General features: G+C 43.0%; 2 protein-coding genes across 2 annotated transcripts in view; one reads left to right on the forward strand and one right to left on the reverse strand.

The window, feature by feature from the left end:
• Positions 1-12476: 12476 nt before the first annotated feature.
• On the reverse strand, positions 12477-17713 carry GLRX2 (glutaredoxin 2). The gene is made up of 4 exons (XM_033151007.1): positions 17626-17713; positions 15159-15222; positions 13517-13693; positions 12477-12648 (listed from the first exon to the last, which is right to left on the reverse strand). Exons 1-4 carry the CDS (start codon positions 17673-17675, stop codon positions 12502-12504), a joined length of 438 nt encoding a protein of 145 aa, XP_033006898.1. The 5' UTR covers positions 17676-17713; the 3' UTR covers positions 12477-12501.
• A 300-nt stretch (positions 17714-18013) lies between these two features.
• The window catches only part of CDC73 (cell division cycle 73), a 113428-nt gene continuing 109423 nt past the window's right edge, over positions 18014-22018 (forward strand). The window contains exon 1 of the mRNA XM_033151398.1: positions 18014-18383. Coding sequence (XP_033007289.1) covers positions 18253-18383 — 131 coding nt within the window. The 5' untranslated portion in view covers positions 18014-18252. The remainder of the gene's footprint in view (positions 18384-22018) is intronic.

Consider the following 22018-nt stretch of genomic DNA (forward strand, 5'->3'; position numbering starts at 1 on the left):
TTTCACAACTTCAGAATGTTACTTGCAAATGCTATTTCTTTTATTTTTAATGCTTAAAATGGCTAAAGGAATCCAGGAAATCACAATTTGCAATTGTTGCAGGATGTGCATCTTAAGACACTAATAGTTGTGTAAGTAGTGGCATATGTTTAATACAGGACTGCAAAGTTTGACTAAGTGGTAGAATAATTCATTAAAAATTTTGATCAAAAAGATTAATAGAGTAACACATTTTCAATAATAGTAATGTAAGTACTTCAACTGGAAATGCCAGGCATTGTCTTAGAAAAGCCCAAGATTAATATATTCAAGATAATTAATAATTTGGTACAGTTCTTTAGAAGAAAATTGTTTCTGTAATGGCAAAGATGCATAGTTACTTTTCTGCCCTCCACAGAATCAGCCATCCATCAGAAGCAGCTATATTTAAAATTTTGCCGTATGAAGTACTTGTGGCTGCAATCTCTTGACAAATGTTTTTATTAAAGGAGGCAAGTGTCTGAAAATGTTACCTCAACACTGTGCTGCTTTTCTAATATCTTGGGTGATATTTGTTTTAAATTAGCTCTTGTGTACACATCAGACATTATTTCGTTCTTGTTAAAAAATAATAATCATTCTGTTATGAGTATTGTGCCTCTTCCTGTAGAGAGATTCCCTACATGGATTAGATGTGTGATTGATCAACAAATACTATTGACAGTTACTGACCAAATGAACAGAACTACTGCCTTCTCCCTAGGTATGAGAATCTCAAAAGTACAGAAAATGGTAAATGATAGAATAGGAAATTGCTGCTAAGTGTGAAAATAGTTGCTACACATACGTTACTAACATAAAGTATGCTTTGTACAGCATTGGTAAAAGTTTGGTGTAAACATTAGGCAAGTCAGAATAAGCTAATTGTTCAAGTAGAAAGACGCTGACATGACTTTGTGTGGCTTTAGCACAAATTTAATTCATTGAAAACTAAAAGGAATAGCAAATTAAAAACAAACAAACAAACAAGGGGGCAGGCCTAAACAAAAAACAAAAAACGTTTGCAATCCCACCCATCATTGCATCCACTGTGTTTTGACTATATGCAAGTTTGGCCATGCCTGCCCCAAACAATATCAGTGATCCTTTTAGATCAATTTGTGGACTTTGTGCCAGTATTTTATGAAAAAATGTAGGAGTTAAGCCCTGTTTCCCAGACGTTTGTCTACAGTATACAAATGTTTTCTCAGGGATATGGCTAGCTATTTTGATTTTGATGTCAATATGCTATGAAATTCAGTCCTGCTTTTTTCTGCCTGTGTTGCAGAAGCAGCAGAGTGTAGCAGGTAAGGAGGAAGGAAGGAAGGAAGGGAGCAGCAAATCAGGTTAGAAGGTGAGGTGTCATAATTGGACCTGCATCCAAGATGGTTAAAGGCTCTTAATCATTCTTCTATGTGCTATTTATCTCTGTTGTGTCCTCTATTCTGGGCACCCCCGTATTGCAAACAAATTACACAGATCTCAGTGGTACATAATACAATAGGTTCATGTGGGCAGAACAGGCCAGACTTCAGTTGGTTACTAGGTAGGTAGCATAAAGTTTTGATATAGGACAGGTTGCTAAGCAGCTATGAGTGATTGAGTGCTTGAAGAAATGGAATGAATGTGTCTGCAAAAAAAATAAAAATAAAAATAAAAATGGTTAGCATTTGGGTAAACGAACAGTTAATTCCGAGTTAACAGTTTTTCATATGTTCATTATAATGGAACTAAGTTATTAACTCTGGGAAAGTCCTATATATGTCACTGTGGAGATGCTACTTGAGGAGTCTCTAGAAAACAAAACCAATACTGAGAAATGATTGTAGGAATAGCATACATGGGTACTTGGGGGGGGGGGGTGGAAGAATAAAAAAATTAAGGCCCTAATGCCAAAAGAAGTATTGAGAAGGAAACTGTATTTCCTGGAAAGTGTGTGGATTCCTTCAAGTGCATGTCTTTCTTCAAATGGTAAGACGCATAATTACAAAAACGGTCTAAATTAATAATCAGAAAAATGAAGACTTTAGCAGGACTGATGAATGTGCAGAGATGAGAAAAAAATTGATCTATTTGAAAAGGGATGCAATTAGCACTTTATGGGTATTGGGAACACAAATTAAAATTTAACTGAAATTGTTCTTTCTGTTTCTGTATGCCGTTTGAAACCTGCATGTTACATAGGAGGATACAAGCCCTTACTTTTTCTGCCCATCCTCTCCACTTCTCCTCCCCCCCCCCACCCCATGAAAGCTTCTACTGGCAATTTGAAACCCCAGGAAAATGTGGCATATGGCACAGATGGGAAGAAAACGGGCAGGAAAACCTTGTTACGTGAGAGGCCTTCTGCTCACGGAAATGTGGATGCAAGCTGTTGTAAGGCATGAACTGATTAATACTGATAAGTAGACAGTCCATAGACTATGAGTGCAATCCAAGGCCAGGCAGGCACTGGTGCCTTGTGTGTGTTTCTGTGGAGTCCATGTGCTTATGAGAATTTCCTGTTGCATGTGCAGAATACTCCTGAGCTCATGGAAGAGTACATTAAATCCCTGGTGTGTGTCACATCTTCTGGCTCACAAGTCGTAAATCGTTGAGGGCCTATGGAATACACCATGACGTTACTGTTTTTACATACACTAATTCTGAATATATTTTCCTTTGGTGTATATATAGAATTTTAATGCTGCCACATCTCTCACTACAGAAATGCTACTGTCTTAACTTGAGACTCTTTCAAAACCCAGCTGCTGCTTAGCCACCATTCATTTTTCTCATTACTCGATTTACAGAAGTACATGGGAAGCGCTGAATGAATAGTGCTCTAATCTTTCCCTTTTCAGTAGTTGTTATAGCGGTCATCTTAATTCCCCTTTCTCCTTTTGGCCACTTTCTTTTCTGAGGTTTGTCTGTTCCAGCTATGATTTGTGCTGCTAGTCTGACCTTTGTTCTTTTTTAATGATAGATATATATATATATTTGCTATTTCTTTACACTTTTGTAAAGGTGTTCTTTTCTGTTGAGTAGTAAGGTAAAGGTAAAGGGACCCCTGACCATTAAGTCCAGTCGTGGACGACTCTGGGCTTGCGGTGCTCATCTCGCTTAATTGGCCGAGGGAGCCGGCGTACAGCTTCCGGGTCATGTGGCCAGCATGACTAAGCCGCTTCTGGCGAACCAGAGCACCCCACGGAAACGCCGTTTACCTTCCCGCCGGAGCAGTACCTATTTATCTACTTGCACTTTGACGTGCTTTTGAACTGCTAGGTGGGCAGGAGCTGGGACCGAGCAATGGGAGCTCACCCCGTCGCGGGGTTTCGAGCCACCCACCTTCTGATTGGCAAGCCCTAGGCACTGTGGTTTAACCCACAGCGCCACCAGCGTCCCTCGAATAGTAGACAGAGCCTATAGGCTGATGCAAACACAACAATTTCTTTAAACTGGTTAAGCGAGAGGGCCTTAAATTTGAGTTTAGCCTCAGCAATGGCTAAGGGTTACATCACCACTGGTTAATGCTAACTATGATTCACACATCATTGGGATTTTTAATCAGCTTCTGATTTTTCATTCTGGTTAGTTAGTGCTAACCATGATTAACATCTGTGCCAACATACCCTTCAATTGGGTTGAAGCTTTTCTGGGAAATTCAAGCTGGCTGGGTGGGTGGCAGTGAGCAACCAAATAACTGGCTCCCAAGTTTTTAGCCATGGCTGGGGGATCAGAAAGTATTGAAGCTGCTTAGCCCTGTGGTGCAATGACCTCTTATGGCCATAGCCTCTGATGGTTTCATAAAGCAGCTTTGTGTACTCCCACCTTCATACTGGAGTGGGATCGCATGTATTTGAATGGCACAAAAGGACTCCAGTTGAGATGGTTTCACTAGAGAAGATTAGTAACAAGTTTGAGAAATTGAGGGCCAAGTTAGGCAGAAAGCAGTGGGACACAAGTTGAATGGTACTTGTTGAGTACAATTGAATAAAAAAAAAATGAGCATAGAACAATGACATTCTTTTTAAATAAATAAATAAATACCCGATTGTTGTGCTTTGTTCTTTTGGTATTTCCAAAGTTCTTTATCTGAGCAAAAGCAGTAATTCTATTGTACAGCAGGACCCATTTGCTTGAAGGAAATGTTTTAGTTGCCGCTGGTTTCCTTGCCCAGGAGAAAAAACAGTGCTTTACAAAGTATATACTCAAATTAATGCTCACCAAGCTCAATGAAAAATGTCCTAAAATAAGACAAACGTGGAAATGCTTCAGTTGCCACCAGTTTCCTTGCGGAGAAGCAAAAAAAGTGCTTTACAGTTAAAATGCCCTAAAATCAGACAAACTTGGGGAAGGCCGGAATTAATTTTTGTGGTATTAGAGATGTGTTCTTGGACTCACAAAGTGATTGAGAAGTTAATGACTATTGTGGAAGTTTGAATGTACTGTACATGCATGTGGCTCTGCCATTTTTTTCTTTTATTTTCATATACCCTGAGTTTGGAGTATAGGAAAAACACGAGATGAGTGCACTTTAGTATGGCATAGTATAACCTTATCTATGAGCACAATAGGTAACAAGCAGCCCCTTTAAGACCTTGTTCACACTATATACCTGCATTCTGGCTAGGCTAGAACACAGTGCTTGTAACATCTGGGTTTCTATGAGAAGAAAATATTTTTCATGGAGGAGCTTTCAACCATCTGAGTCCCCACATAGTCTGAAGTGCATGTTGATCACCTTGGAGAGAACTCGACCTTGTATTCATAGTCTAATTTGAGCAGCTGTTCTCAGACTAATGGTTTGTTAAAGCTACACTTACATATTTGGAGCAATACAGGTCCCTCTGTAAGCAAATGCAACCCACTTTATTTGCATTGTGTGCTTTGCATTAAAAGGTTACCAATTTGTATGTGTAATGGTACAACAAAGCTAACTATCGCTACAACTGCAGTGCTGCTTAATTTTTTTAGATCTAAATAAGGTTAACGTAGGATGTGGTGGCATTGTTTTAATGGACTGGTAAATAGGGTTTTGGTGTTAGCTTTTTCTACAGAATGAAAAAGAGCCTTAATTGGGTAAACAGTGGTGTTATTGTCTAGAATGCCTTAAGACGTGTATCTCATGAAATGGGCACTCATTTGAATCTGTAGGTAGGCAACTTTCCCCCTAAATAATTGAGTTCTGCCTTAAGCCACACCACCCTGAGATCTGAGAGTGTACAATTGAACAGGCTAGCATTGAAATAGGAAATGGGGTGGGTGGGAACAGGTTTTTGTGGTAAAAGGATAAAAAGGGTAAATGTCTTAGAAATACCGGTAATTAATTTTACATGTTAATGTAGCATTATAAAGGCAAGCTAGACACCAGCATTTTGCATGTTTATGTTTTTGCATTTATTGGATGGAACTATATTGTACTGTGGGAAAACCCTATATACAAAAAGCTGTTCATAATCCATAGACCAGATTAATTTAATTTATTAATATTGTGGGGAGATCAGTTTTCACTTGAAGGTTCAGTTTCGGTTCTTTAAGAAATGTTGAGATAGAGATATTTACCAGCATCTGTGCAAAATGTTTTTTTTTAATGGTATGTTTAGTGTGAAATGTGTTTGTTTGTATAATTGGTAGATTAGTTAACTTAACAGGGTCATAAAGAACTTAGCAAAACTTTAAACTCTTGCAATGGCAGGATAAATGCTGTTATTCAGGGCTCTATGTTGTGATTTTTGTTTTATATATGTTAAAGGTGCACTATGTCATTCAAAACAAGAAGGAACACTGCCTATGAATCACAAAATTTATCCATTTAAACTTTTACAATTGAAGTTTATACATTTGGTTGTTTGCTTGTATTTTGACTAAATTTGCTGCTCAGTTTTTTAGATTTAATAATTGCCTTCTATTGGAGCAAAATACATTACTTGTGAATGTGGCTAATGAAGCCCTTATAATCACTACCTATATACACAGCTTAAGGAGAAGGCTGTTTTGAATAGAAGATCTGGGATGTGTAAAGTCGAAATCAAAATCTCTTGAAGATTTAATTTTAAAATGAAAACAGCTGCCACAGCTTCATGAAATAATTTGAGTATAACACAAAGGCCTTAAGAGGTTTGTGTTGATATCCGACTTCTACTTTAAAACATGCTGGAAAATCAGCCTTAATACTTTTTTAAAAAACAAAACTAATAGTGCATCTTTAACTGTGACATGATCACTTTCTTAATAAGAAAGGTGAACATTGCCAGAGAATGTGGTTTTTGGTCTTACTCATAACCCTAATCCTCAAATAATTACATGAATGGTTTTTGACGCTGCAAATGAAATGTTCCTAATCTACATTATGATTTGTAGAACACGACAAGTACAAAATAAATTCTATGCATCATTCTCTTAAATGACTTCACAATCAATATGCATGTACTAACATAATCTCACTAAATAGTAGGCATGTGTTATGGAAAGTGAGGCCATAAAGATCAGCTAGAACAGTGTTTTTCAACCTTTTTTGGGCAAAGGCACACTTGTTTCATGAAAAAAATCACGAGGCACACCACCATTAGAAAATGTTAAAAAATTTAACTCTGTGCCTATATTGACTATATATAAAGTAATTTTCCCACGGCACACCAGGCAACATCTCACGGCACACTAGTGTGCCGCGGAACAGTGGTTGAAAAACACTGAGCTAGAACATATGTTGGGCAGGTGCTGAATGCTGCTTACCTCTGCATACCTACATTCTTCCTGTTTGGGTGAGGTCCAGCGTAGCACAAATGGGCATTCCCTCATGCAATGGGGCTTCTCCCTTCTCCCTGCCACCCCCTTTCAGCCTCCCATGCACCCTCAAAGCCTGTTCCTGAGGGTTGGGGGATATTCTAGGGCAGACTTGGAGGCATTTTAATTGCCCAGGTGGGTGGGCTTCATTAGATGTGACCCTTTGTTTCCAGGCCTCTGATGTAAGTTGGCCCTTGTGGTGAGAGCCAGTGTGGTGTAGTGGTTAAGAGCGGTGGACTCATAATCTGGTGAACCGGGTTCGCTTCCCCGCTCCTCCACATGCAGCTGCTGGGTGACCTTGGGCTAGTCACATTTCTCTGAAATCTCTCAGCCCCACTCACCTCACAGAGTGTTTGTGGTGGGGGAGGAAGGGAAAGGAGATTGTTAGCCGCTTTGAGACTCCTTTTGTTGTTGTTCAGTCGTTCAGTCGTGTCCGACTCTTCGTGACCCCATGGACCAGAGCACGCCAGGCATGCCTATCCTTCACTGCCTCTCGCAGTTTGGCCAAACTCATGCCAGTCGCTTCGAGAACACTGTCCAACCATCTCATCCTTTGAGACTCCTTAGGGTAGTGATAAAGCGGGATATCAAATCCAAACTCCTCCTCCTCTTCTTCTTTGTCCTGGCTGTTAAGCTTCTGCTGGCTCTCACAACCATTATGTGTTTCCTTATGAATTCTCACAATGCACTTTCCTTCCTGTAAGCTTTCTTGACCATGCCTGCCCCGCTCTCTGTACTGACACAGCTGTTTAGGAGACAGTTCCAGAGCTGTGGTATCTTGTAAGATCACCGACTTTACATTTCAGAGAAAATATATTTCAAAGTTGGCTTTACCATTAAGGGGGCTCTAGATGGTGTGGTGGCTTTTTGGTGCAGAAATGAATGGAAGGAATTTGCTCTGGTTTTCATGTGGTTATTGTGGTGATGCTATAGTATAGGAAGGCCAACCATTTCAGCCAAATGCATATAGTTGTTGCGTCTTTTTTGTGCAGGAGAAAAATAAACAAGTATGTGTTTGGAGATAAAATTGATTTGAACAGGGATAAAGTTATGAATTTGTAACATCCACTTTCTAGAGCAGTATGGTGAACTTGCGGCCCTTCGGATGTTTTTGACAACTCACCATCCCAGACCACTGGCTGTGCTTCCTAGTATTGCTGGGAGTCTTAACAATATTCAGCATCCCTGCACACTTTAAGGCTACATTCCTGGACTCACTTACCTGGTAGTAAGACCAACTGAACTAAACTGAACTTTTAGAAGGCATTACCGGGTAGTAGTGTGGTCCTTTTATTGTCTCTTTCCCTTAGAAAGTGTTGTAGGGACTAAAAGTTCACTGGCTAGCCATTTCAATTTAAAATATTTCTAATATGTCCTTCGTTGCACATGATTCCATGAGAGGGTATAATGATCCACTCCTCACATGTCACACTAGCTCAATAACTATTTTGTGACATTTTTTTCTTTGCCATAATAAAGGTAGTCACAGACAATGAATTTCCTTTGTGTTTTGTGTAGCTTCATCAATCACAAATTAGAAACAACGTACTTTGGGCATAAACCATGTTAGTAGTCTCACAGTTCACTGAATTGAAATCCACACTTCAAACTATTTTTGCTGCTCCCTGAGCTACTCCAGCGAATGCAAGTTTCCCATATTCATTTGAAGCACAAAGTTATGTAATTCTGGGTTTCCACACTGAAGTGTGGTGCTTCTTGTTGCACAATTGTACCTTGTAAAGAGGTTGGCTGCTCTGCCCTGTCAAAGCATGCCATTCTGGCACAAGCATGTGAAAGTGCTGAGGGAAAGTTCTTTTGGTTGACAGTATTTGTTTGAAAAGTGGGATAGCAATAGTGATTAAAGCTAGCTATAGTTCTGGACAAGTAAGTGGGAAATGTGCATTAAACAATTGCACACACTTAATGGCAAATACTGAAGTATCTTACTTTGCTCGAGGATTCAGCAACGGAAAAATTTGTAGAAAATACCGCTGAAAAACAGGATTGCGCCCCTTCCAGATGTTGATGAACTATACCTATCACCCCATGGCTAGTAGGAACTGTAGAGCCACAAGTTAGCCACTCAATAGTATAAAATGTTGCTTGTAATTTATGAGCATAAAAATATTTAGCTAAGCACTGTTGCAGCAGTAGGCTAGAAAAACTTTGGTGTTCTGCACGAGGGAAGCTTGGAGATGTGTTTTAAAAACAGTCCGTTCTACTTTACCTGTAGCTCTAGCCCACGGGTGTCAAACACAAGGCCCGGGGGCCTAATCCGGCCCACCAGACCTTGTCATGTGGCCCACGCGCGCCTCCCTCCCTCCTGGCACCCGCCCGCCCGCACCGGGGAGGGAGGGTGCGCACGCTCACTGCACGCACGCAAACACACACGCACAGGCGCGCGCACACAGAGCAACCTCCTTCCCCTTCCCCCTGATCACGTGCCCCACTGCTGCCAGGACGGTCACCAGCATCACCACCTCCCTGCATCTACACACACACACACACAGCCGCGCAGCTGGCCTCTCTTGTTCCGTCCGCAGCCGGCACAGGCGCTTCCCCTCCGGGAGCCTCGCAGAGAAAGAGGCGCCGCGGCGGGGAGGAAGAGAGAAGTAGCAGCCGGCGCCGATCTCCACCTCTTGTTTCGCCACTGGCGGAGGATCCTTCTCCTTCCTGCTCCTCTTTCCTGCCGCCACCACCACCGCCTGGAGGTAGCTTTTCTCCTTGGCGTTGCCGGCCAGCTCTCCTCCCTTTCCCCGCGCGCCCTTGCCCGCTCCCTTGGGGGGCCATGGGGCTCCTGTCGCAGGGCTCCCCGCTCAGCTGGGAGAAGACACAGCGCCACGCGGAGCACGTACGCAAACACGGCATCCTCCAGTTCCTGCACATCTACCGGGCGGTGGGCGAGAGGCACAAGGACGTGCTCAAGTGGGGCGACGAGGTGAGTGAGGGCCGGGGAGATGGAGCTGAAGACCGGATGGATCCAAGAAGCTGCCTTCCTTCCTTTCCTTTCCTTTCCTCTCCTTCCTTCTTTCTTTTTTTCTCTCTCTTCTTTCTTTCGTCCACCCACCATGGCGCGCTTTTGCTGCTGCTGCTTCAACTTCAACACAACAACCTTGGGAGGTAGACCGCTGGCGGCCCTGCCCTCGCCCAACACCACTGCACGGTGCACATGTTCATAGCTGTCAACTTTTCCCTTTTCTTGCGAGGAATCCTATTTGGAATAAGGGCATTTCCCTTTAAAAAAGGGAAAAGTTGACAGCTATGCATGTTGCATGGGGAGCGAGTTTACTGGGCGTCGACGGGGTTTGCCCTGAGGAAAAAGTTTGGGGTTGTTATGGTTGTTATTGTTATTTGTTAAATTTGTTTGCTGCCCTTGGATCTCAGGATAGTTCACGACATGAAAAAGCACAACATACATAATAAAGCAAACCAATAAGACACCGACACACACACACACACATACGTGGGTTCCCTTGCACCTCCAATTCTGCTGGTTCACACTCAACCGAGACCATTTTTTGCAGTGTGAAACCTGTGTCACCTTGGAAAGCCACAAGCACATCCGATTTAAAGCTTGTGTCTCACATTCGGTTTCAGAAGTGGTTTAAAAGGCTTGTATAGCATCACTTATGAAAATGCCCTTCAGCTTTCCTCCTGCATGTAACAGATGGCTTTGTGCCTGGGTCTTCTCACATGGTGACTATTCAGTAGGCATGGTGCTTGTTTACTAATTAATGGGTTTGTGTATGCTAGTCCTATCAGAAGGGCCATGATTTACACCAGTGCCACCGTGCTCTCCTTTCACCCCGAGTTAAAATGATTGAAGTAGTGCACGGAGTGGACACATAGTCCTACAGATAAAACCGGCCCTTTGAGGGTGACCAAACTGCTGATGCGGCCCCCGATGAATTTGAGTTTGACACCCCTGCTCTAGCCTGTCACTTCAGATAGCAATACCGCACTTCTTTAATACCTTTCCTCTTCTTGCCTCTCCACCGGCTTGATTCGAACTGTGACAAGCTAATTCTCTGCCATTGCTTTCTCAAGGTCTGGCAATGATGTCGGGAAGGAAGAGTGCCAGCTAGACTCTTTGTTTATACACTCTTCCCACCCCCTTGGGCACGGTCACAACAAGGAGTTCAAAATGCTTGCTTCCGGTTTCCATTAACCACAGCCCAGCATTATGCGTATACCTTGTGATTCATCATTGGTTTTTGAAACAAGCCAACAGCATCCACCCTATTTGGAAGCTGGCATATACACACACACACTTCACATAGATAGGAGGTGTTTTATTTGTGTGTCCTTGCCAGTGTTCCAATTGCCAGCACAATTAATGCATGCAACATGCATTTCTTGTAGTTTAATCTCAACGGAAAGGGTGGAGTGTGGAGACTGCTGCATTTAAATCCAACTGCAGCTTTTGTCTAAGAGGCCAGAGATGCTGCTCTAATTTGAATAAAGGAGACATCTATGCTAGGATAAACCTAGCTTACTTCAAGGTACCTAATGTCGGGAATTCCGTTCCACCCTTGCTGCAGATATGTGGGACTGTTACATGTCACAGGTCTGTTTACATTCCAGCAGATTGAGCGGAACATCTGCTATGTATTCCTTTTGTTTTCTCTCCCTCTCAGAAGAACGACGACGAGAGAAGCCATGTGTTTCTTTGTCCTGATTTATATTCAATAAATGTAGCCTAGTATCCATGCCTCGAGCCTGCTCTGTTGTCTGTTTACACTGCTGAGTAATGTGTGCTCGTGCACAGCTGCATGAGTCGCAGACACATGTCGGAGGAGAATGACTGATGTATCTCCCCAGCGGCAAGGCTGACATGGGAGACGCTCCGGCTGGGGCCAAGCCAGCTGGCTTTCCATCCCACAGTTCCGACAACTAATACAGCCACAAAATTAACACTGCTCTCTACATTTGACACATGTAGTAATTCCTTGCTACAGAATATACTAGCTGAATCTTGATTCTAGATGAAGCTGATGTTAGTTACCACACTTCAGGGGAAACAAAGTCACTATTAACTTTCCACATTGATTTCAATGATGCCCAAGTGCAACTTAATTTAAGCTCAAAATAAAAAAAATGTCCAGTAGCACCTTAGAGACCAACTAACTTTGTTCTGGGTATAAGCTTTTGGGTGCATGCACACTTCTTCAGATACCAGATATCTGAAGAAGTGTGCATGCACATGAAAGCTTATACCCAGAACAAACATAGTTGGTCTCTAAGGTGCTCCTGGACATTTTTTTTATTTTGACTGTGTCAGACCAACATGGCTACCTACCTTAATTTAAGCTGCAATACTACTGTGACCTGGGAGCAAACCCCAATGAATTCAATAGGGTTTACTTCTGCGTAGACATGGTTAGGATGTAGTTAGCTATTTGCATTGGGTTGGACCTAAATGCAATTTAAGTATTTAAACAGAATTTGTGGTTAAATTGAAAACAAACAGTACTGTACACTCCTATGCATTTTTACTCTTTCAACAGAGCTTATTTTGTATTGAGAATGTGCAAGAGTGCATTGTGAATTTCAGACGAACTGGATCATGATAAATTGTCTGGCTGTTGAAAACCTTCCATACATATTTTGAACACATAAATAGTACTGAAACCAAAGGTTCCTGGGTGTAAGAATTCATAACGAAGTATACAGTGTCTAATAAACTTCAGCAACACAACTGTGTCGGAAGCAAGGGAATCAAGGAAGACTACATGGCTGCTCTGAGTTTCGCCCTCTTCGCAAGAGACACTGGTGAACTAATGGGAGCAGTTTGCCTTCCCGATGAAGTCTCTGTGTGTCTGTAGCACCTCCGACAAATGTTCCATTGATAAATATTCTTGGAACCTGTTGAGTATAAAAATTAACAAATGAATCTTATTTCTTGGATATAAACTTAAAATGCACATGCTGTATATTCTATCATGTTACCAGTTACGTTCCAGTATAGCAGGGGTGGCCAACTCCCAAAAGACTATGATCTACTCACAGAGTTAAAAACTGGCAGTGATCTACCCCCTTTTTGGGAGTTTGAGTCAAAGTTGTTGAGTTTTTTCAGGGGGGAGGTAAAATGTTATGCTTTCTTCAGGGGAGCCACAGTTGTTCAGTTTCTTTGGGGGGAGCCAATGATCTGCCAATGATCTACTGCAGAGATCCAGTGATCTACCTGTTGGACATGCCTGCGGTATAGTATTTCTGAGCTGTAGCAGAAATAGCAATGGAGTTGGACAAATGGCACTGTAAGTTGGGCAAACAATGGCCAACTCTTCAGTATGTTCTGCAGACGGGGGGTCATGCTAAATTGTCTAAATTCTATGCTCTGAAAATTTTACCATGAAATCAAACACGGAAAGCACACTTAAAAACAACAACAACAGGTAGCCACATCTGATGGATATGAGTGTCTTAATGATGTAACATCCAGGAAGGCCACAACAGGGCACGAAGCAATAGCTCTTGCTCCTATTGTTAGGGTTGTAACCAGTCTCCTGTAATTTTTATTCAGAGGCTTATAGGCACATGTTGTCATGATTGGTGGTCACTGATTAATTCACAGAGAGGTCTATGTCATCCCATCACCACATCTTGTGGCTGCAAGTTCCACACGTCAATTATTTGCTGTAGGAAGAAATGCATCTACTGGGGGCGGGGGTTGGAGAGAGAAACCCCCCCCCCAAGTTTCTGGTATAAGGGACCAAACTTGGAAAGTACTCACTGTCCTGCCGCCAGTCATTCGATGAAGAATATCTTGAAACTGGCTTCCGTTCTCGTACATGTCCAGTTCGATGGCTGTGTAGTTCACATTCATATCTTCAAACAGCTTCTTTGCCATGTTGCAGTAGGAGCATGTGGTTTTCGAGAAGATCACCACACAGTTGTCCGAGATAGTTTGCTAAGTGTTTTAAGAAAAGCTTGCATGAACAGTTTCTATACATAATGTAAGCTTTTAAGTGGTTTTATCAGCTACTAGATCCAAAACTAAGTTTTTAACAATATCAAGGTTCTTGCATTTAGTTTTTCCGATCCCAGAATTGCCTAAAAAGACTGGGGGAGGCAGAGTCTGCTGAAGTCTTGGCCCTCAAAAAATAATCAAAATATTTAACTATAATCTAGAAAGGAATTACCTCTTTAAACTGCAAAAATAAAGCCTCCGGTTCACATTTGTCATCTTAAACAACTCGCTGTTCGCATCAAGTAAGACATGCTTTTGCCAACAGACGAGCTTGAATATAATCTGAGTACTTAAAAAAAATATTTTAAGTAGAAAGAGAAAAAAGAAACTAAAAGACAAAACAAACATGCACTTCATGGGTGTGCTAAATATGCAAAAGAAAAATAGCATAAATACATTTTTACAATACTGAGTATATATACAGAATAGGTTTATAGAAGAACCAATAAATGAGCATTAGCATGTATTTGTAAGGGAAAGAATAAGGGGGAAAATACAGGCAAGCAAGCAAAGTCATAAATGGGGGAAATGAATTGGAAAAGGACTAGTTACATTCCAAATGAATTCATATTTTACGTGGACTATCATCAGATAGGTGCAGTTACTAAGATACACCATCAAGGTCAGTCAAATGCACACATAATCCTCGGGCTCCACAGTTCTGCACAACACTCAGAATGGTGAGTGAGTTTTTCCATGATTACAATATGTACAGCCTTTTTTGAGCCAAATATCAAATCTAAAATTTGGACCATCTTTCCACCTTGGGCTATAGGAGCTGGGCTGCCACCATAAGATAAGACAAGTGGTTTTTATTTAACTGGGGAGTTACTGCCTTTAAATACAGAAAGAAGGCACCCAAACCCAATAGGTTTGGACTATTTCTAACAGTGGTGCTGATTTCAACCATAACAACAGTCCAGGAAAAAATGGGCATAAAGTGCCAAGAAGTCTTTATGGCTCTACAGTTCCAGCAACAGGACATATTCTCTGAGTTTGAATATGTGCCATGTGAAAGGCGCTATCTATTAATAATTTTCATGAATTTTCTCTAATCCAAACAACAATTAAAAACATGTTTCATTATTGCCTATGCTTATATTTCTGATTTGGGGATGTATTTTCTACCCTGGGCTCTATCGAAAGGAAGGGCAGGAAATAAATTCAACAAATAATAATAATAATAATGTGTCATTTAAAAACTGAAAATTTATAAACAATAATTCAAAAGTATTTTCTCTACTTCCTCACGTGTCACATATTTTGTGAACCTGAGGGCTTAATACTGATTTCTCTAAGACACTCCAGGAGTTTTTTTGATTATGGGGCAAGGGTATAAATGAATAAATTTCATACAAAATACTGGCAGCTGAGTACGTTTAAGGTAAAAGCCACTTCCACTCACCTCTATCTGGTTAGCAGTGGCAGTGTTAGAGAAGTCTGTGGTAGCAGATGTACTGTTCCCCATTCTGAAATAAAATAATAAATGGAGCCAAATCAATATATTAATGTTATTTTGCAGAGCTTAATCAATGTCTACAGAGCAAGTAATAATAATAATAATAATAATAAATTTTTATTTATACTCCACCCTCACCAGCCAAGACTAGGCTCAGGGCGGCTAACACCGAATATAAATACAGTAAAAACATTAAAAACAAGCAAACAGTTGATTAAAACAGGTTAAAATATAGTTTAAAATGCAGCTTAAAATGCACTAGTTTTAGTGGTAGCCTATAGATCAAAGCCATAAGGGGAGAAAACGTCAAATATTCACTGGGGCCAACTTATCTATGCTGTTCCTACGTGGGCCACCAAAAAGAGCCGATGGAAAATTTATATACAGGCAGAACCCTGTGGAAATATGTCAAATCCCGCAGGGCCCTAATCTCTTGTGACAGAGCGTTCCACTACGGCGGAGCCAGCGCTGAAAAGGCCCTGGCCCTAGTTGAAACCAATCTAACCTCCTTGGGGTTCAGGACTTCCAAAGTGTTGTTATTTATGGGCCTCAAGGTCCTCCGCAGGGCATAACAGGAGAGGCAGTCCCGTAAGCACGAGGGTCCTAGGCCGCATAGGGCTTTAAAGGTCAAAACCAGCACCTTAAACCTGACCCTGTGCTCCACTGGGAGCCAGTGCAGCTGGTAAAGCACTGGATGAATGTGATCCCGTGGCAAGGACCCCGTAAGGAGTCTCGCTGCGGCATTCTAAGCAACATCTAAGCAAAATGAAACAAGAAAGGGAGTTGACAACTGTTTTAACATTTTGCAAGTCATTAAGCTGTGGGTTAAACCACAGAGCCTAGGGCTTGCTGATCAGAAGTTTGGCAGTTTGAATCCCCGCGACGGGGTGAGCTCCCGTTGTTCGGTCCCAGCTCCTGCCCACCTAGCAGTTTGAAAGCACGTCAAGTGCAAGTAGATAAATAGGAACCGCTCCGGCGGGAAAGTAAACAGCGTTTCCGTGTGCTGCTCTGGTTCGCCAGAAGCGGCTTTGTCATGCTGGCCACAGGACCTGGAAGCTGTACGCCGGCTCCCTCGGCCAGAGTCGGACATGACTGGACCTAATGGTCAGGGGTCCCTTTACCTTTTAAGACTTCAGCAGCACAATCTACAGAACTGAACCGTTTACTGAGATCTATCTTTTTATTATTATATATGATATTCTTTGTAACTAGATCTGAGTTTATTTTTGAAGTGGTCTATAAAATTTTGAATAAAAATAGCCTGTACGTCTCTACTCAGAAATATGTCACACTGAGATCAGAATGTATAATATTGTATAAGTGTATAAGATAAATTATTATCATTGTAAGATTGCTACCTACTGAGCACTCCTGACTCTGAGGAGGTCCGGATGGTGTTAAAGAATTTTTCTGCCAGCAGAGAGTAGCCAAGAAAAATCATTTGTCAACAAACATTACCTGCATTTGTAGCATACTGATAACCTCACAGGAATAGAGAGGGAGAACACCCAACTCTGCCAGTTTGCAAAAGCATCCTGGCCTGGACACCTGGAGGTAGGCAATAACCTGTTTACAAACCTGCCATACAACAAGTACAGTAGATGCTTCATACGCCCTTTCTGTAAATAACATGTTTCTGCAAACATGTAGAGCCAGAAGGGACCCCCAGGATCATTTAGCCCCAACCCCCTGCCATTCTGGAATATGCAGCTGTCCCCATGTGGGGATCGAGCTTGGTGTTGTCAGCACCATGCTGGAATACCAATTGAGCTGTCCAGTTGCCAAGGGAAGTAGCGTGGAGGGGGAAAAAAGGGGAAAGGAGGCAGCAAGAGGTTGGGAGAAGAGAGAAAGAGAGAAAGCAGCAACATGCATGCAAAAAGGGGAAATGCAGGACAAACTGAATCAATGCAGGACATAGCATTTTACATTGAAACGGGGGGGGGGGATCTTGTATGACCAATGGCATTTTACCACGGGTAGGCAAACTAAGGCCCGGGGCCGGATGCGGCCCAATCGCCTTCTAAATCCGGCCCGCGGGCGGTCTGGGAATCAGCGTGTTTTTACATGAGTAGAATGTGTCCTTTTATTTAAAATGCATCTCTGGGTTACTTGTGGGGCATAGGAATTCGTTCATTATTAAAAAAAAATTTTTTCCCAAAATATAGTCCGGCCCCCCACAAGGTCTGAGGGACAGTGGACCGGCCCCCTACTGAAAAAGTTTGCTGACCCCTGCGATTTTACATTGAAATAAGCGGTTAATCTTGTATGATCAATGGCAGTTTACGTTGAAATAAGGGGCAATATTGCATGATCAAGGCAACCCTGCTTGGGGGAAACCTTGCAAAGCGCCTGCTAGGGAAGAAAACCCTTGCAATGCGGACAGCCGCCCTCCCCCCGCCCCGCCAGTACTGACCTTCGCCAGCCCCCCAGCAGACTCAGCCTGGGCAGCGCCTTCAAAGCCATAGGCGACAGCAGCAGCAACAGCAGCAGCAGAGGAAAAAGAGGGCGGGGTCCTGCTCAGGCCCCGCCCCTTGAATCTGTCCTCTTTCGGCCCCGCTCCTCCCTCGAGGACCCTCACCTATTGAGGCTGACTACCCGAGTGCCTGCTTGGTGGTGTTTTTTTTTTTAATTGGTTCTCCACCCTTCCCTTCCCAGAACGGGCCCCTGACGGGCTTCCTCCGCTGCCCATCACTCTCTAGGGGCGGGGCCTCGCCTCAGAATGCTAGGAGGCGGGGCTCCAGGCAGGCGTCCGTTCTCTTTGCGTGCGCAGGCGCCAGACTGGTCAGGCCAACGTGGGGTCCTTCTTCTCTTTCTCGCGGCGGCTGGGCCAGTCAGTCAGCGAGTCGCTCGCTCGGTGGTTCGTTCGGTTTGTGTTCCTGTCAGCGAGTGAGGCGGAGGAGGGCGGCGGCGGCGGCGGACTTGAGGAGAGCCGAGCCGAGGGAGCGAGTGAGCGAGCGCGCGCCCGGTCGGCGAGGCCGGCGAAGGGAGCGAGCGAGCGAGCGAGCGAGGCTTTTTGAGGGAGCTTTTGAAGGCTGAGGCGATGGCGGACGTCCTGAGCGTGCTGCGCCAGTACAACACGCAGAAGAAGGAGATCGTGGTGAAGGGGGACGAGGTGATCTTCGGCGAGTTCTCCTGGCCCAAGAACGTCAAGACCAACTATGTCATCTGGGGGTGAGTCCCAGGTCGCGAGAAGGAGTAGGAGGAGGGAGAGGCGCCTTTTTAAAGCAGGAAGGGGTGTGGGGGCGTCCCTTCAGCGGGCAGCTGCCGGGCCGGCGGAACGGGCTGCCCCATGATGCCCCAAGCATGTTGGTTCTGTGGGGTTTGGTTGACCCCTCATGAAGAACCTCCCCCGCCCACTGCACCCGTCTCCCTTCCCAAGCTCCGTTTCCAGCATGCACAGGAAAAAGTTCTGCTGGGGCTGGGCTTGCCCTGCATAGAGATACTTTTAATATTGCATAGGGTGTAATGTTTTTTTTGTGGCAAGAGTTTCCTTCGGGAACCGGGCTCCTCCTGTAGGAGGATTAAGTTGCATAGGGGGTTTAATTGTATAGGGGGTTGCATAGTAGGATTAAGTTGCATAGGGGGTTTAATAATTTCCGTGGCAATAATTTCCCTTGAAACTGTGCCCCAGCGACAATAACTCCTGCATCCATGCTGCACAATAAATATTCAGGGGAGGAGATTAATATTTTCTTTTTTTAAAAAAATGTACAGAGGAAGAATAAAATATCCACAGATTTAGAATCATAGTCTTAATCTCCAGCCCCATGTTGGGCAAAAAGATTATTGTGTTGCAGGGGGTTGGACTAGATGGCCCTTAGAGTGCCTTCCAACTCTGTGATCCCCCCCCCCCCAGTGACTGGGGTTGGCTGCCTTTGCACACAGGGCTCTCGAATAGTGCGATTCAATGCATTTGCCTATTTTATTTTATTTTATTTTAAAAAGCCATTTAAGCCAAAGCCTGTGTCACCGCATCATGCAGGAACAAGTTCTGTAAACGGGTGGTGTCAGCACTGTAGCTTTGTGTGTGCTTGCCGGGGAGGGAGTGCTGCGTACTGTATTCAAGGCATGAATTTGTGGGGGACTCAGGTGGACAGGTGTGTCTTTCTGACCTCCTGCAAGAATGAGGAGTATAGGGTCCCTATGAAGAGTTAGGAGAGTCAGGCTGGAGTCTTGTGTGTGTGCTTTCTGGGAAGTAAGTCTCGCTGAACTCCGCAATGCATTGGGGAATGCATTGGCACCTTCCACAGTCCTTGATCATTGGACATGCTGGTTGGGGCTGATGGGAGTTGTAGTCTGGCAACAGTTGGAGGGCCACAGGTCCCCCGTCCATGGCATCACATGCTTTGGGGCGGTATTAAGGTGAAGTCATATATGTTTGTACCTGGGAATAAACAATTGCAGAAGTCAGTGGGTCTTGTTATTGAATTCCACACACTGTCACTTAATTGGGTTTTAAGAAAGAGAGGACAGCAAGGAAGAAAGGAGGCAATTCCTGAAAAGTAAAGAGAAAGCGCTCAGGATGGGGATGCCCTGTGACTCCTATGCAAATAGTAATGTTCTTTTTGTTGAAGGAACAGTTAAAGAGTTAGGTTAACAGTTTTATAATTTGGCCATGCTTCTGTGCCTGTAGCAGGAATCAAACATGGAAGAAGGAGCCAAATTGCATGCAAGAGCCAAAGTTGGAAAGGCTTTTTCTTTTGTTTAATCTCCATTTCTGAAGATTCACCTGCTTAATTTCTGCCTGAGGGCTGTTTAATTAGAGAAACAAGAAGTGGACCACATAAAAAGAAAAAAAAAGACAGCTAGTTGGGGAACTGTAAACACATACGTATATGAGGGTCAGTCCCATTAAATCCAGATGCATGCTTACCTGGAAATGAGAGTGACTGGTGTTACCATTTGGACTGGCATCTGAGTAAGCATAGTTAAGACAGAGGTGTCTTCCACTTTTTTCGTACACATACTCCAGATGAGTGCAAGTGAAAAAGGAATCCCCACAGTCTTAGTTCTTTCAATACTACTAGAGTGTAGAATCTTAATTTTTAAGGAAAGTATGGAACGTATGCAAGCTTTAATAAACCATCCTGTTTCTGGATACCAAGATTTGTAATAATAATAATAGTGATAATGATAATTTATTATTTATACCCCGCCCATCTGGCTGGGTCTCCCCGGCCACTCTGGGCGGCCTCCAACAAATATTAAAATACAATACAAAGTCACAGATTAAAAACTTCCCTAAACAGGGCTGCCTTCAGGTATTTTCTAAATGACAGGTAGTTGTTTATCTCTCTGACCCCTGATGTATAGAAGTAGTAACTCAGCCTGCAGTCCTAAACCTACTTACTTAGGATTAAGTTCCATTTAATTCAGTAGGGCTGATTTCTGAGTAGACATGGTTAGGTTTGTTCCAATTATTCCAGTGCTGATAAACGTTTTTGAGGATAATTCTTACTAGTTTCTTTTGACCTGTATGTGTGTTGGGTAAAGAAAATGCCTCACAGCCTGTGTGGAAAAATGACACCTTTTTCTTTGCCATGTAGTGTGCATGTTTTCACTTCTTTTTCTGTCCTCCGTGGGAGAGGGAAAGGGTAAGGACAACAGAAGGATCCCCTCCATTTTTCTTACCTTTCTCAATGCCAAATGGGGTTCACCATGGAATCCTAATGCAACCTAGTTGCAAAGTTGGATCCAAGAGCCAAATGTGGTGTTTCCAAACATGACTTTGCTGAGAGGAGATTGGGATGCACTGATTAGGATTTTCCCTGTGTTACAGAGCTTCCTGTCGGAGTGTGATTTACTGTCTTTGAACTGTAGATCTAAAGATTATGCACTTGTTCATCCTCCGCCCAGCTTATCTGAGGAGGTTTTGGGCGATAGTTGTAGTTGTGTCTTACTGAAGTTTGTTCAGAGATTCATGTTTCTCTAATCCCCCCTCCTGGCTAACTTTGATTGGTTACGTGTGGTGCTCTTTTCAAAAGTTCTTTATCTGATTGGCACCAGGACTTGTCACCTGGCTGCTGGAGATGCATGTTCCATCAAGAACTGTGCATTGCTGTTCAGTCCAAGAAGGAAATCCCTTTCCTCATGTGCAAGTTTTATAGCTGTATATTGCATGGCAATGCACGCCTAGTTATGTTGTACACATTTTGGAGGGTATACTATGGAGTTTTTAAAATAGCTTTAACAAATTGGACAGTAGTTCTCTTTTAATAATTGGCATGTTGTCGCTTGTATTTCCAGCAGTTAAAGTTGATTCCACAGTCTGGTGTAGCTAAAACTGGCCCAATTTTTGACTGGGCTGTGAACTGACTTAGGAGATGATTGCACACCAGAGTGGTTATTGCTGCTATCAATTTTAAAATGCCAATACTGCCTTTCTTACTTGGGGAAAGTAAGAGCCATCAATGTAGTTATGATTTAAACACTTGCACAAAATGGTGATGAAGCACCTGTACAGAAATTCAAATTTACAAGACGACAAGTTATAAACTGCACAGGCTACCCAGACCATGTTGCCTGAACCGGAGATGGAAATATAGTGAGGGTGGAGAGTTTGCCTCTGTGGAGTGCGGATGGGTGCTAAAGAACTTGGCAAGTTACAGTTGGTGCCTAAGTTCAGCAGGAGGGGAAGCTCAAATGCTCTGCACTCACTGCTCAGAGCAGAGCCAAAATAAGATACTTAGGTTTGGGATATGTGCAGTTGAACCTAGGTTTTTTTGCGGGCTGTAACAGTATTGTACAGATACAGACTCTAGGGATACATGATTGATGCCATATCACTGTTCACTGCACTTTCTGTG

Source organism: Lacerta agilis, chromosome 6 (genome assembly GCF_009819535.1).
Source record: "Lacerta agilis isolate rLacAgi1 chromosome 6, rLacAgi1.pri, whole genome shotgun sequence".
NCBI classification, from domain to species: domain Eukaryota; kingdom Metazoa; phylum Chordata; class Lepidosauria; order Squamata; family Lacertidae; genus Lacerta; species Lacerta agilis.